Below are 15,445 nucleotides of genomic sequence, written 5' to 3'. Positions count from 1 at the left end.
GGCTAAATTGAAGTGGCCAAATAAATAGGAGTGCAAAATAGGAGGATTTGCATGACAAACCTCCCATTTTACATGAAGTGGCTAACCATCATGTTGTTGTAGACAAAATGTACACTTGATATCCATAATTTATGGTACAAATTGATACAAATTGATAATAGGTTAGGTAAATGTTTCATGATAATAGATTAGGTAAATGTTCCATGATAATGGGTTAGGTAAATGTTTCATGATAATGGGTTAGGTAAATGTTTCATGATAAGAATTTCATGTCTTTTGTATTAAAGAATTAAATGGATGAAATATGAAGTTTTATTAAAAGAAAAAGGGGTGAAAAGAACAAAGTTTTGTCCATCTTTGTTCATCATAGCTGAAAGTTAGAGAAGAGAAAAGAGAGGAGAAAGCTCTTGAGTATTTGGTCATTAGGAAGAGGAAAATTGAAGGTAAGTTCTTGGTACCTTGCTTCTATTTTGAGGTTCATGAGTTCTTCTTGATTCTACCTTAACTCTTGAAGTATATTTTGATTTTTAGTTGTGTTGTGAACATTTAGTCATGAATTAAAATGAAGGAAATGGTTGTTGTTTCATGTTCTTTTGATGAAAAATGGAAGATAGGTGAAGTTGAGCCAAACAAATGAGCATATATGTGCCTTAGATGTTAAAGGGAAAAATCAGCTAACATGTTGTGCTTTAAAATGATGAAATGGAGATTATACTTAAGTAAAATCATAGATATGTGATGATTGATCGGTGATATACATGTTTAAATAACATGCATGCAAGATAGGTGTATGAAAGAGTGATTTGGTAATAAATCTGCTTGGGACAGCAGCAGTAACGTGACTTTGGAAAATCACCATAAATTATGGGAGATTAGTTAGAAGCTGCATAAATTATGTAATTAAAGCTTAATGAGTCTAGTTTCAAATGGAATAAACAAGAACATATTTTGAATTCTGTACAATGAGAATTTTGATTCGTAATGAAGAGTGGTCAGATTAGTCAAACAGTGAAACATGGGAAACTTTGAGAAAAATCTGGTATTGATTGGCTAAACCAAAAATTCTGAAAATTTTATGGATAGAAGATATATGAGTCTATTTTCAGGGAAAATTAACGGAACTTGATTTGGAGTTTCGTAGCTCCAGTTATAAATGATTTAGTGACTGTTGCTCAGGAAGACAGCTTGCAGTGAAATTATGATTATGTGGTAAACATTGACAAAAATTTGTTAATGAGTTGCTTATTGAATTCTTATAAGCTTACTATGATTTGTAGGTGTGGTTGACCGAATATTGTAAGGGGTTAATACGTAGTTCGTATTTGAATAGTTAGATTAACGTGTTATTAATCCAATTGTAGGCAGTTCGTGTGTGGATCTCAATCGACATATCGTCAGCAAATGTGTGTGTAATCGACACCTCTCATAGACTAGATTGGCAAAAGCGAAAAGCAAAATACCGAAAAGTCGGTATTTTGGGAATTTTGAAAAGCGAATGCTCGTAAAATAGTTGAGTTTGTATATTTGGTAATCTAAAGTAATAAACTGCGATGACGCGATTTCGTACATTTTGATAATTTGGGCTTAATGGGCCAAAGATCGGGTTCATGGGCCAACGGGCCTAATTTGGTAAGTATGCGCGGTAAGTGTTCTGATAGTACGTAAATAGTTAGAATATGTATGAAAACCCTGAAAGTAGCTAAATTACTATAATACCCCTATGTATGGGAAATTACTGTTATACCCCTAAGTGCAAAATTACCTTTATACCCCTAGGGTTAATTGTGACTGAAAAGTATGACGATCTGATTCTGTATGATGTATGCCATGATTATATGTCTGTTGCATGGGGACATGGGTTATATTATGGAGGAAGCGTTCTGGTGGCTATGCCACAAATATCTGATCTGGTGGCTCTGCCACATATATCTGTTCTGGTGGCTCTACCACATATATCTGTTCTGGTGGCTCTGCCACGATTATCTGTATCTGGTGACTCTGTCACATTATCTGTTCTGGCAGCCATGCTGCAATTTCTGTGGTGTGTAACGGTTGGGTGGGTCGAGTTGTCTCCCCACACGGTGTAAAGTTGGTACGGGGGTGTATATGGTTGGATATGGTTGGGTTTCTGCATAAACATGTAATATTTGTTTTGTTCTACTATGGGCCTATGGGCTTTATTCTGAATTCTGTTCTGGGCTAAGGCCAACTTATTCTATTTCTGTGGTTTGAGCTGATATAGGCTATGGTTGGGTTAATTTACACACTGAGTTTCCCCAAACTCACCCATTTTATTTTCATCCACGCAGGAAATCCCCAACCATAGTGGGCTTGGAGCTGTGAGGGAATTCGGAGTGGCCACCCATTCTGAAAGTTTGATTTTCTTCTGGTGAACTGGATATCCTTTTATTTACGTTTGAAGTTTTGGGTTTTTAAATGTAATAAGGCCACTTAATTATTTTTTATGGTTTTAATATGTATTACTAAGATAGGTAATACTTATTTTAACTGTTGAAATTGGATAGCTTTAGGGCGCGTTTTCAAAAACAACAGTTGATTTCAAAATAACACGACAACAAGCAAAGCTTCCGCAATGAAAGTATTTTCCAAAATTAATCACTTTTCCTAAAAATGACTTAATCAAATCGGTTTCCTAGAAATATCCATGACGTTAAAGTGTGGCAATGGCGGTATGCATGTCTAGGATTGGATCCGAAGGAGCTTGGTACTTAGCGATCCGATGGAATCACCACCTCTTTTCGGTTTCCTACCGGTGCACGACTTCCATTCACTTTAACCTTTAATGAATTAATCTTTTGAACATCAAGTACGATTTTCGGACTTAGAATGGAAATTTTTTTTTACGTTTTTGATGTGGCATGTCGGATCCGGCCATAACTTCTGGGCCGGGTTTGGGGTGCTACAGATTTGGTTTGATTTGAATCAAAGTTTATGCATTATTTTGATATTTATTCTTAATTGATATTGTTTGGAATTTGGATAATTTGTATATTGTTTTTCAATATAATTTGGATAATTTGGTTTGATTTGAATCAAAGTTATAAGTTCGTTTTTCAATTATGTTGTGAGTATCATATATGGCATATATTTTTAATTATATTTAATTGCATTTTTGTTGTTGCTCATATTGATTTGCATTATATTTTTATGGTGCAATTTTTATTGGCAATGTTGTCAGAATTGAGTTAGTAGTTTAAACTGGTTGTACCATCGATTCGATAAAATAAATAATTAAAAGAGATCATAAAAATCGGTTCAATTAGTTTTTCGATTCAATTGGTTTGTATTTGTTTGTGAGTCAATCGATCTAGTGTCTCTCCTTGAATAGATATCTTAATTTGGTTCGGTTCAAACAAACATATTGTTAAAGAAATTATACGAGTATTTTCACGTGATTAACTGATATGAGTATTTCAAATATATGTTTTTTGTATGTATTTAGATGACCACATCACTATATTGATATTTGGGTGTGCTAGAGAAGCCCATGCTAATCCTAAACCCTAGAAATTAACTTAATTGCATTCTTTTATGTGCATTTCTCTTTGTATGTTGCAATATGAATTTCTATTTATAGTGGGTTTTCTATGTTGTTAGGGATGATTTCTTCTAAAATAGAAACATTTTATATGATTTTCTCATTTCTATTATTTTTTATGCAATTTGTATAATAGTGTATATATATATATAATTATAATTTAGAAAATTTATAGGAATAGATAAGTAATGACATAAAAAATCAATTATTTTGTTTTAAAAATAGATGTCTTTAACATCCAACTATAGCACTGAATATTTTTTTTGAATGACAGTTTTAGAAAAACGTACTTCTACATAAAAAAGTATATTTGTCCAAGAAGATTCACTTGGTGTTATAATTAGAGAAAGGATATGAGATAATTAAATGTTAAGCGAAGTTTAATTTTCGATTAGTTTACTGAGTATCGATACAATTATTTTCAATTTATATTTTTATGTATTGGAGACTAGTATCATTATGTTTATATTTGGATATAGTTTTAATTAATGGAAGAATTCGTTTGGTTTAATTTTAATTAAAGTTTGTGTATGATGTTAATATTTGTCCATAATTGAAATTGTTTGGAATTTGGATAATTTGTATATTGCTTTCATTCGTCACTATTAATCTTAGGCATCATTTCTTGTTTTCATTTATATTTGAGTATCATATATGAATATATATTTTAATTATATTTATGTCTGGATATGTGTCGAAAGCACATGAATAATTGAAGTTATATAATTCTATAGTAATTATTTATAATTAATACATAAATTGATTTATTTAAACATTTTATTGAGTTTGGGTCATTTTAATCGAGTCTCTAATTCAATTATGCAATTAAATAAATATCTCTTCTTTAAACTTATAATTAATATTATTATAATAATCATGTTTTTACATCATCTTTAATTAAAATCCAAAAATCAAACTTGTGTTCAACTTGAATAGAATTGCTTAAGCTCAAGCTTAATTTGATAATTACCAAATTAAATTTGACAATGAATGTTTACCCATAACTTTAAAACACAATTAAAAAAAAACTTTTCTTTAAAAACATTGTTTTTGCCTTTTTACTTTTAAAAAATATTTTCTTCTTATCTTAACCATCCGAAAACCCTAACAATGGCAACCCCTCGCATGATATGATCATTGAAACACTACGTACTTTAAGAGTAAAAGATCTTTTATTGAACACGTATTCAATAGTATTAAAATATAAGTTTGTTATCATTATATATTGAAATACTACGTGATTTATGTATCGTAGGATGATATCATTATATTTATATTTGATGTTATAATTAAAATCCAAAAATTAAACACGTGTTCAATAGTATTAAAATACAAGTTTGTTATCACTTCTATATTCATTATTAAATAAATTAATATTGAACAGAAAATATTTTCTTTTGCCCATATCACGCGTGCCATAAAATCTAGTATATATTAAACAACACAAATACTATGTCTTCTTGTTATGATTTAAAGTTAGAAACAAATTATATCGATCTCCTGAACATAATTAATGAATGACTTAATTGGACTAAACACGAGATCGATATAATTTGTTTTTAACTTTAAATCAAATTTGTATATAGAAAATACGATTTTTTATTTCATTAATCATACAAATTAGTAGAATAAAACATAAATATATAAATGAAAAGTATAAAAATTTTAAGTGGGTTATGAAACAACATTATTAACGTAATGTTGACTCAAAACAACATTTTGATAATGTTAGTTACGAAATTTAAAGTTTATATAATTGAATGACAAAAATAGAAATACAGTAGTAATTGGTAGCTACTTAAGTGAAAATATAATTTTATGATATAAAAATATATTTAAATAAAAAGTTTGATGGCTTGCCAACTTTGGAATTGATTAGAATGTTTGAATTTTATTTGAATGGAACTACTTAATTTAAACTCGACTTGATAATTATTAAATCAAATTTGATTTAAAATTATTGTATGACCTTCTCTATTCGCATAGCTGGTACTAATACAAAATTCTCTTTCCAATAGTCCTAAGCCTTAACTCTTATACTTTAAAGGGTAAATTACACCAACAGTTACTCAACATTGGGGTAGCTGACAAAGCAATCACATTGGTTTCATTTGAGTCACTCAACTTTAGGAAAATGACAAAACAGTTCTTTTTGCCGTTTTTCGTTACAGACGTAATGGCAAAGTGACATGGCAAATGTTGACTTGCTTGGTGTCATTAACTATCCAACTAGCCGGTTAGCACCAATTTAAACAACCCTATCAACAACAATTTAGGGTTTATGCAGTCCTATCAACACCAATTCAATTTATGTTTTTATGTATTGAAGGATGATATCATTATATTTATTAATAGTTTGAAATTGTTCTTATTTCTATTTATAATTTATAAATTAAAAAAGATTTATGAATATAATATAGGTGGCAATCATAAATGTAATACCAATTCGAGATTTTTCCTCAGCGGAGATTAGATACTTCATTTTATTGGTCCAACCATGCTGAAATTACATTGTCAAATTAATTAATTACCATATCATGAACATAATTGTATGAACTAGTTGGACTAAACAAGTTGAATATAATTTGGTTCTAACTTTAAATCAATTTTCTATATAGAAAATATAGAAAATATGATTTTGGATTTCATTAATCATACAAATTAGGAGAATAAAATAATTATATAAATAAAATTATAAATTCCAAACACAAGTATTCACAAAAATTTTCAAATTTTGAATATAAGAGAACATTTTAATAATATTAGTTACGAAATTTAAAGTTTATATAGTTAAATGGCCAAAATTGAAATACACTAATAATTGGTTATTAATAGTAAAGGTGCCAATATTTGTTGATCTATCTATGAATGCAATATTATATATATGTTAATGGTGAGTTGAATGTGTATGTGGACTAAATTTATAGAATTTGTAAATATGGAGGGCTAATTTTATTAAATTATCTAGAGCTAGGACCAAATTGATAAAGTGTGTAAGTGTCGATGACTAAATTTATTATTGTACCAATTAAAAACAAGGTTAAATCATTATTTTTGCTAACAATTTAATGGAAAATGACCAAAACAAAACTAACCGAAAATATTAATGATGAAATTGAAAATATTTGAAATTTGATAACTAAAACAAAAATGCGCTAATAATTAAGACCTTTTATTTTTATAATAAATTGATTTGTTTATTTACGATAAATATATAAACTGATTTGTTTAAGCATTTACTAAGTTGATGTAACTTTTAATCGAATCACTAATTCAATTATGAAGTTAAAGAAATATCTCTTCTTTTAACTTATAATTAATATTATAATAATAGCACTTTTCATGTGTTTACATTTAATTAAAAACTCAAAAATCAAACACGTGTTCAATAATATTAAAATACATTTTTTTTATGATATAAAAATATATTGAAATGAAAAGTACGGTTAGGCTTGTGAGCATTTGAATTGATTAAGATGATAGAATTTGACTTAAAACAGATGTAACGCCCCAATTTTCGGGAATTCTGTGAATGTTGACAAAATTTCATGCTTTGATTTTGTCATTTGTGAGTGAAATTATGAAATAGGACCTATGTGAAAATGTTTAAAAATGCTATAGGCTAAATTGAAGTGGCCAAATAAATAGGAGTGCAAAATAGGAGGATTTGCATGATAAACCTCCCATTTTACATGAAGTGGCCAACCATCATGTTGTTGTAGACAAAATGTACACTTGATATCCACAATTTATGGTACAAATTGATACAAATTGATAATAGGTTAGGTAAACGTTCCATGATAATAGGTTAGGTAAATGTTTCATGATAATAGGTTAGGTAAATGTTCCATGATAATGGGTTAGGTAAATGTTTCATGATAATGGGTTAGGTAAATGTTTCATGATAAGAATATCATGTCTTTTGTATTAAAGAATTAAATGGATGAAATATGAAGTTTTATTAAAAGAAAAAGGGTGAAAAGAACAAAGTTTTGTCCATCTTTGTTCATCATAGCTGAAAGTTAGAGAAGAAAAGAGAGGAGAAAGCTCTTGAGTATTCGGTCATTAGGAGGAGGAAAATTGAAGGTAAGTTCTTGGTACCTTGCTTCTATTTTGAGGTTCATGAGTTCTTCTTGATTCTACCTTAACTCTTGAAGTATATTTTGATTTTTAGTTGTGTTGTGAGCATTTAGTCATGAATTAAAATGAAGGAAATGGTTGTTGTTTCATGTTCTTTTGATGAAAAATGGAAGATAGGTGAAGTGAGCCAAACAAATGAACATGCATGTGCCTTAGATGCTAAAGGAAAAATCGGCTAACATGTTGTGCTTTAAAATGATGAAATGGAGATTATGCTTAAGTAAAAATCATAGATATGTGATGATTGATTGGTGATATACATGTTTAAATAACATGCATGCAAGATAGGTGTATGAAAGAGTGATTTGGTAATAAATCTGCTTGGGATAGCAGCAGTAACGTGACTTTGGAAAATCACCATAAATTGTGGGAGATGAATTAGAAGCTGAATAAATTATGTAATTAAAGCTTATTGAGTCTAGTTTCTAATGAAATAAACAAGAACATATTTTGAATTCTGTACAATGAGAAATTTGATTCGTAATGAAGAGTGGTCAGATTAGTCAAACAGTGAAACATGGGAAACTTTGAGAAAAATCTGGTATTGATTGGCTAAACCAAAATTCTGAAAATTTTATGGATAGAAGATATATGAGTCTATTTTCAGGGAAAATTAACGGCACTTGATTTGGAGTTTCGTAGCTCCAGTTATAAATGATTTAGTGACTGTTGCTCAGGAAGACAGCTTGCAGTGAAATTATGATTATGTGGTAAACATTGACAAAATTTGTTAATGAGTTGCTTATTGATTTCTTATAAGTTACTATGATCTGTAGGTGTGGTTGGCGAATATTGTAAGGGATTAATCGTATTTCAGTATTTGAATAGTTAGATTAACGTGTTAGTAATCCAATTGTAGGCGGTTCGTGTGTGGATCTCGTCAAGATATAAATGTCATAAGCAGTGTGTAACTAACACCCTCTTTCTTAGTCTAGATCGGCAAAAGCCGAAAAGCGAAATCTTAAAAGCGGTATTTTGTAGATTTGCGAGGTGTCGAATGCTTGTGAGGTAAATCGATTAATGTTTTTGGTAAGCTGCAATGTTTGGACCGCAAAGTGCATGATTACTATGCCCTCGATATTTTTGGGCTTAATGGGCCAAAATTAGAATGATGGGCCATAACGGCCCAATTCGGTAAGAACCCTCGATCGTGATTCATTAGTACGTGAAAAGTAGGAATATGCATGAAAAACCTAAAATAGATAAATTCTTGAAATACCTTTAAAAGTGGAAAATTTACGATTTTACCTAGTAGATAAATTACCAAATACCCCAGGGTTAAATTGACCTAAATGCATGTTTGATTTGTTGTTATTTATTGCATGCCATGTTGTTATTATCGATGCATGGGACTGGGATATTGACGGAGGAAGTCTTGAAAGTGGCTTGTCCACGTCTTGGAGGCTTTGCCTCAATTCTTTGATAATCGAGCAAAGAAGGTACAAATGTGGAGTGTTAAATTTGGGTGGGTTGAGCTATTCCCCACATGGAGTGTATGGCTGGTGCGGGTGGAGTGTAGTGGTTGGTGGGTTGAGTAGTCTCCCAAATGGGCTTGTATATGTTCTTGATGTTGCATGTATTTTGAAATGGGCCTATGGGCCATCTTGTTATTTGAATAAGGGCTAAGGCCCGTTTATTATAATCTGGAAGGGCTTTGGCCCAAGATCACTTATTACCCAAATGGGCTTGCATATGTTATTGATGTTGCATGTATTTTGAAATGGGCCTATGGGCCATCATTATCTGAATAAGGGGCTAAGGCCCGGTTTATTATAATCTGAAAAGGGCTCGGCCAAGACCATCATTACTGAATGGGCTTAGGCCCAATAGACTTGAGTGACTTGGGCTTTGAAGGGGTTTCCTTACACACTGAGTTTCCCCAAACTCACCCTTTTATTTTCATCCACGCAGAAATCCCCAACCATAGTGGGCTTGGAGTCATGAGGGAATTGAGATGGCCACCCTTCCGAAAGTTTGATTTTCTTCCGTGAACTGGACATCCTTTTAATTACGTTTGAGGTTTTGGGCTTTTAAATGTAATAAGGCCGCTTATTTATTTTTGATGGTTTTAATATGTATTACTAAGATAGGTATTACTTATTTTAACTGTTGAAACCGGATAGCTTTAGGCGCGTTTCAAAAACAACAGTTGATTTCAAAATAACACGACAACAAGCAAAGCTTCCGCAATGAAAGTATTTTCCAAAATTAATCACTTTTCCTAAAATGACTTAATCAAATCGGTTTCCTAGAAATATCCATGACGTTAAGGTGTGGCAATGGCGGTATGCATGTCTAGGATTGGATCCGAAGGAGCTTGGTATTAAGCGATCAGATGGACTCACCACCTCTTTTCGGTTTCCTACGGTGCATGACTTCCATTCACTTTAACCCTTAATGAATTAATCTTTTGAACATTAAGTACGATTTTCTGGACTTAGAATGGATTTTTTTTAATGTTTTTGATGTGGCATGCCGGATCCGGCCATAACTTCTGGGCCGGGTTTGGGGTGCTACAACAGAATTGCTCAAGTTCAAGATTTACTTGATAATTATCAAATAAAATTTGAGTTTGTTTAGTCAAACATGTTATATAAGAGGATTCAGATAAAGGTACGAGGCTAAAAAATTGGTCTATCAAAAAGTAACTTCACTTGAAATATGGGTCGAATTTAGACTTTAACATTTAAGGCTCGAGTTTGGTTGAACCTGTTTACAATTCGATTAAAAAAAGGGTAAATTACACTTGAGGTCACTAAAACATAGGTAATTTTACGTTTAGTCACTTAACTTCAAAAAATTACAAAATAGCCATTGAACTAATCGAAAGTTTTCATTTAAGTCTCTAAAATGATAAAATCATTATTGTATGATCTTCTTTGTTCACATAGCTTACACAAATCAAAAGCTATCATTCTTTGTCTCTTTTACAATTCATTTTATTTCATGACACAATTGTGAATGTTACAAATTTATGAATTAAAATCCAAATAGCTTTCTTCTTTGATCTCCGACACTGACGTTAGATTGACTTAGATCTAAAGTATGTTTATTTAATCATCAATGGGTACTAATCCACCGTATCTATCATTGAAGTGTTGCTTGGAACTCATAGCTAGACTTAAGGAAAAAAAACAGCCTAATGATTTAAATAAAAACTTTCTAATACTTCAATGATCATTATGGAACTTTTGGAAGTTAAGTTACCAAAACGTGAATGTTCCAATAGTTTAATGACATTGAATGCAATTTACCCAGAACTTTAAAACACATTTTTTAAATAAAAATTAAACAAACCTTTAAAAACATTGTTTTTCACCTCCATGTTTTTCTCTACTCCTAAATCTCAACTCTTATACTTTTAAAAAAACTTTTTTCTTTGCTTACACTAACCCATCCAAAAACCCTAACAATGGCGACCCTCTCGCATGATTTGACCATTGAAATACTACGTGGTTTAAGTGTAAAAGACCTTCTACGCTTCAAGTGTGTTTCAAAGCTCTGGTGCTTTTCGATTGATGATCCATATTTCATCAAACTCCACCTCTCCCATTCCGTCAAAACCAATACCAATTACTCCCTTATTCTCCGTCGCTGGGGGTACGATTTCCTCTCCGTCAACTACGACTCACTCAAAACAACTCAAATAATCACCCCCCCACTCACCGATAGTCCCATTAAAATATCGGGTTCTTGCAATGGTTTACTGGCTCTAATAGACGACAAGGATAGAATATTTCTATGGAACCCTTCAACGAGAAAATCCCAGGTATTACCTTCCACTGAAATAGACTTTTCATCTACATCGATTAGCTCTACCCCTTCAACTTATTATGGATTTGGGTACGAGCCCATTTCTGATGACTACAAATTGGTTCGAATGGTCCAGTCACATGGAAACAATAATGAATATTTTCATTCTGAAGCAAAGGTTTACAGCTTGAGGAGCAATTGTTGGAGAAGGATTAAGGATGTCTGCTTTTATCTTAAATTCAATCGAGAATTTGGGTTTTTGGCTAACAACGCTTTACATTGGATGGTATTTAAAACTCCCCAATCGGATAATTGAAACCTTGTTGGTTTCGATCTCGGGAGCGAGGAATTCCGTTTCGTTGAATTACCGGATTTTTGTTTAGATAAGCTTTTTTGGTTCGACATAAAAGCCATGGGGGGTGACCTTTGTTTGACTGCAACTTATAGGGAAATCAATACTGTTGTGGTTGATGTATGGATAATGAAGGAATATGGGGTTAAACAATCTTGGATTAAATCGATATCATGGAACGAACCCCACAATATTTCAGATACTCCAGTTGCAGTTCCTTTGGCTTTTTCAAAAAATGGCAACAAAGTTTTATTCAACATTGCATACAAGTGGTGTAATTTGGTCAAAAGGGGCGGCAAGTTTGTGTGGTATGATTTAGGAAGCCAAAGGGTTGAGAATGTTGGGATTAGAGATATTCCAACTTCATTTGACGTGGAATTGTATGTTGACAGCCTTGTCCCTCTTAATAGTAATGCTCCACAATGAGATGCCCCATTGGTCAATTTACTTTATTTAATTGCATTTTTTTATGTTGATATGGATTTGCATTTCTATTTGAATTTTTAAACATATTATTATTTTTACGTTATTAGGCAATATTTTCATAATCGGGTTAGTAGTTGAATCAGTTACGATTCAATAAAATAAATGATTAAAAAATTATAAAAAATTGATTTAACTAGTTTTTCGATTCAAGTAGTTTTAATTTGTTTGTAAGTTAATCGGTCTAATGTTTCTCCTTGAATATCGGTAAATTGATTGTGAGAAATGATATGAAGTAACGTATTTGTTTCAAGAACATCTAATATGAGCATTTTCAATTTATGTTTTTGGTATGATTTAGGGAATCGCATCACTGTATTTATATTTGGATAATTTAATTGCATTCATTTAATGCAAATATTGCATTTCTCTTTGTATGTTGCAATTTTCTCATATCTATTATTTTTTATACAATTTATATCGTGGTGTATATATGATTGTAATTTAGAAAATTTATAGGAATAGATAAATAATGACATCAAAAGACTGATCATTTTGCTTTTAAAAATAGATGCCTTTGACATCAAACTATAGTATTGAATAAAATTCTTTTTGAATGGCAGTTCCCAAAAAATATACTTCTACATAAAATAAAAAGTGTATTCGTCAAAGAAGATTCACTTGATGTTATAATTAGAGAAATGATATGAGGTAATTAAATGTCAAATGAAGTTCGTTTCTCGATTACTTTACAAGTATGGTATCATTATTTTTATGTATTGGAGGATGATATCGTTATATTTATATTTGATGTTATAATTAAAAATCTAAAAATTGAACACGTGTTAGAATATAAGTTTGTTATCACTTAATGTTAAAATCATTATTGTATGACCTTTTCTATTCGCTTAGCTTGCATCAATCAAAAGCTCTCATGCTCTGTCTCTTCTCCAGTTCATTTTATTTCATGACACATATTTACGATCGAACATCCAAACCAATTTCTTCTTTGATCTTCGACACTGACCGTCATATTGACTTAGATCTAAAGTATGTTCTTCTAATCATCGAGGGATACTAATCCATTGTATCGACCATTAAATTATCATTTGGAGCTCGCTAACCATGGTTAAGAAAAAAAGAAAATCTAATAACTTAAATAGAAACTTAATAATAATTCAATAACCATTTTGTAACTTTTTGAAGTTGAGTTACCAAAACATAATCTTTCCAATAGTTTAGTGACATTGAATATAGTTTACCCACAATTTTAGAATTTAAAAAAATGTAATAATTAAATAAAAAAAGAAACTTACCTTTAAAAATATTGTTTTTTGCGCCATACTTTTCTCAACTCTAAGCCCTAACTCTTATACTTTAAAAAACCTTTTTCTTTTTTTGCGGCCATCCAAAAACCCTAGCAATAACGACCCTCTCGCATGAACTGACCATTGATATTATGCATAGTTTAAGTATAAAAGATGTTCTATGCTTTAAGTGCATTTAAATGCTTTAGTGCTCTTTGATCGCCGATCTGTATTCTATCAAACTTCGCTGTTGAGAACTTGGTAAGCCCAACACCCCTACTACAAAGGACTTATGACCTACAACTAATGTTACACCAACTTTCTAAAGTTAATTAACCTTTTATTTTCTAATTTCTTAGTACATTATAATACTCAAGCGACAAATCCAACCATATAATCCTTCAGGTGGTAGAGCCGACAATACATAAAAGCTCACCCAAGTGCACTAAGTGCTTAGAAACCTAACGCTTAACCGAGAACAATTACAAGAAAAGAGAACATTTTTTTTATTAATACACACTACAAGTACAATATGACACACACCTCTCTCTTGGATCATTACAAGAATGAAAGCTCCTACCCATATTTATAGAGTTTAGTGACCGTTGGTGTAACAACCCGATTTTGGGCCTAGTAGGAACAGTGGTTTTGGAACCACTATTCCGAGGCCAGAGAAAATTATTAGTATTATTTTATGTGTTATAATATAATTTTATAAGTGCATGTAAATTTTGGTAAGTTAATTTTAGCGATTTCTAGTCTAATTTCGAAAAAGGACTAAATCGCGTAAAAGGTAAAAGTTGTGTGTTAATGCCTAAATGTGTTAATAGACTAGAGAACTAAAATTGGAGGCATTTAGTGGTATCAGAGCATGGTTTAGTCGGTTCTCGGACTAACCTAGCGTAAGAGAGTCTAGTTATACATGCCATAGTATTACTCGTGATAGTGTGATATCTCCCGGCCCTAACAGAACTGTTGGTTAAGACAGGAATGAGTTCCAACCGAGTAAATCTTGATAGAGATAAGAATAAAGTTGAGATTATTGAATCATGCTTGTGATATGCTGAAAATGGGAAAGGTATGAAAAGAAATTCATGATTTTTACATGAACTAGTATTCATTATGTGATACTCTTGAGTTAAAGAATGTGAAATAGTGGAGTAAAATTAAGTTGTGAAAAGCTCTTTTATGCATGTTAGTATTCATACGATGTTAAATGTCCAACTTGATTGGCCAAGTGTTTATGAAAAGAAAGAAATTTGCTTGAAATGACGGAATGTATGTATGAATGCTTTTATTGCATGATTAATAATCAGTATATACATGAGGTTGACATTTATATCTAGATTAATGAAGTCAAGGTGCAGTAATGTTATGCTTTATAATCTCAGTTGCAGAATCATAAATGTCACAATAGTATGAAAGTTGTAATGAAAGATCAAATTGGGTGGAACGCAGGGAATGAGTACGATAGTTCACTAATAAATTGACGGAAAAGACCATGGTTGGACCATGGCAATACATGATTTTTGTGTGCCAGTGTAAGACATGTCTGGGATATGCATCGGCCACATTATGATAGCTAGTGTAAGACCATGTCTGGGACATGGCATCGGCATTGAGACGAGGGCTAGTGTAAGACATGTCTGGGACATGCATCAGCCACAGTATGAGAGCCAGTGTAAGACATGTCTAGGACATGCATCGGCCTCGAGATTTTAGCCAGTGTCAGACATGTCTGGGACATGCGTCGGCTACGAGATGTGCTAGTGTAAGACATGTCTGGGACATGCATTGGCACGGTTACATGTGTTAGTGTAAGACCTGTCTGGGACACGACATCGAAACAGATGGACGAGAGCTAGTACAAGACCATAGTTGAACTATGGCATCAAGTAAGCGATGTACTCA

General features: G+C 31.7%; 1 protein-coding gene and 1 long non-coding RNA gene across 2 annotated transcripts; both read left to right on the top strand.

The window, feature by feature from the left end:
* Positions 1-1,554: 1,554 nt before the first annotated feature.
* On the top strand, positions 1,555-2,599 carry LOC128279366 (uncharacterized). Its single transcript, XR_008269418.1, has 2 exons — positions 1,555-1,629; positions 2,310-2,599. It is a non-coding gene; the product is annotated as an uncharacterized LOC128279366 (long non-coding RNA).
* Positions 2,600-11,111: 8,512 nt separating this feature from the next.
* On the top strand, positions 11,112-11,768 carry LOC108478066 (F-box protein CPR1-like). The gene has a single exon (XM_017780500.1). The coding sequence runs from the start codon at positions 11,112-11,114 to the stop codon at positions 11,766-11,768; it is 657 nt and encodes a 218-aa protein (XP_017635989.1).
* The last annotated feature ends 3,677 nt before the right edge of the window (positions 11,769-15,445 follow it).

Source organism: Gossypium arboreum, chromosome 8 (genome assembly GCF_025698485.1).
Source record: "Gossypium arboreum isolate Shixiya-1 chromosome 8, ASM2569848v2, whole genome shotgun sequence".
Lineage (NCBI taxonomy): Eukaryota > Viridiplantae > Streptophyta > Magnoliopsida > Malvales > Malvaceae > Gossypium > Gossypium arboreum.
This window is presented reverse-complemented; position numbering and strand designations above follow the sequence as displayed.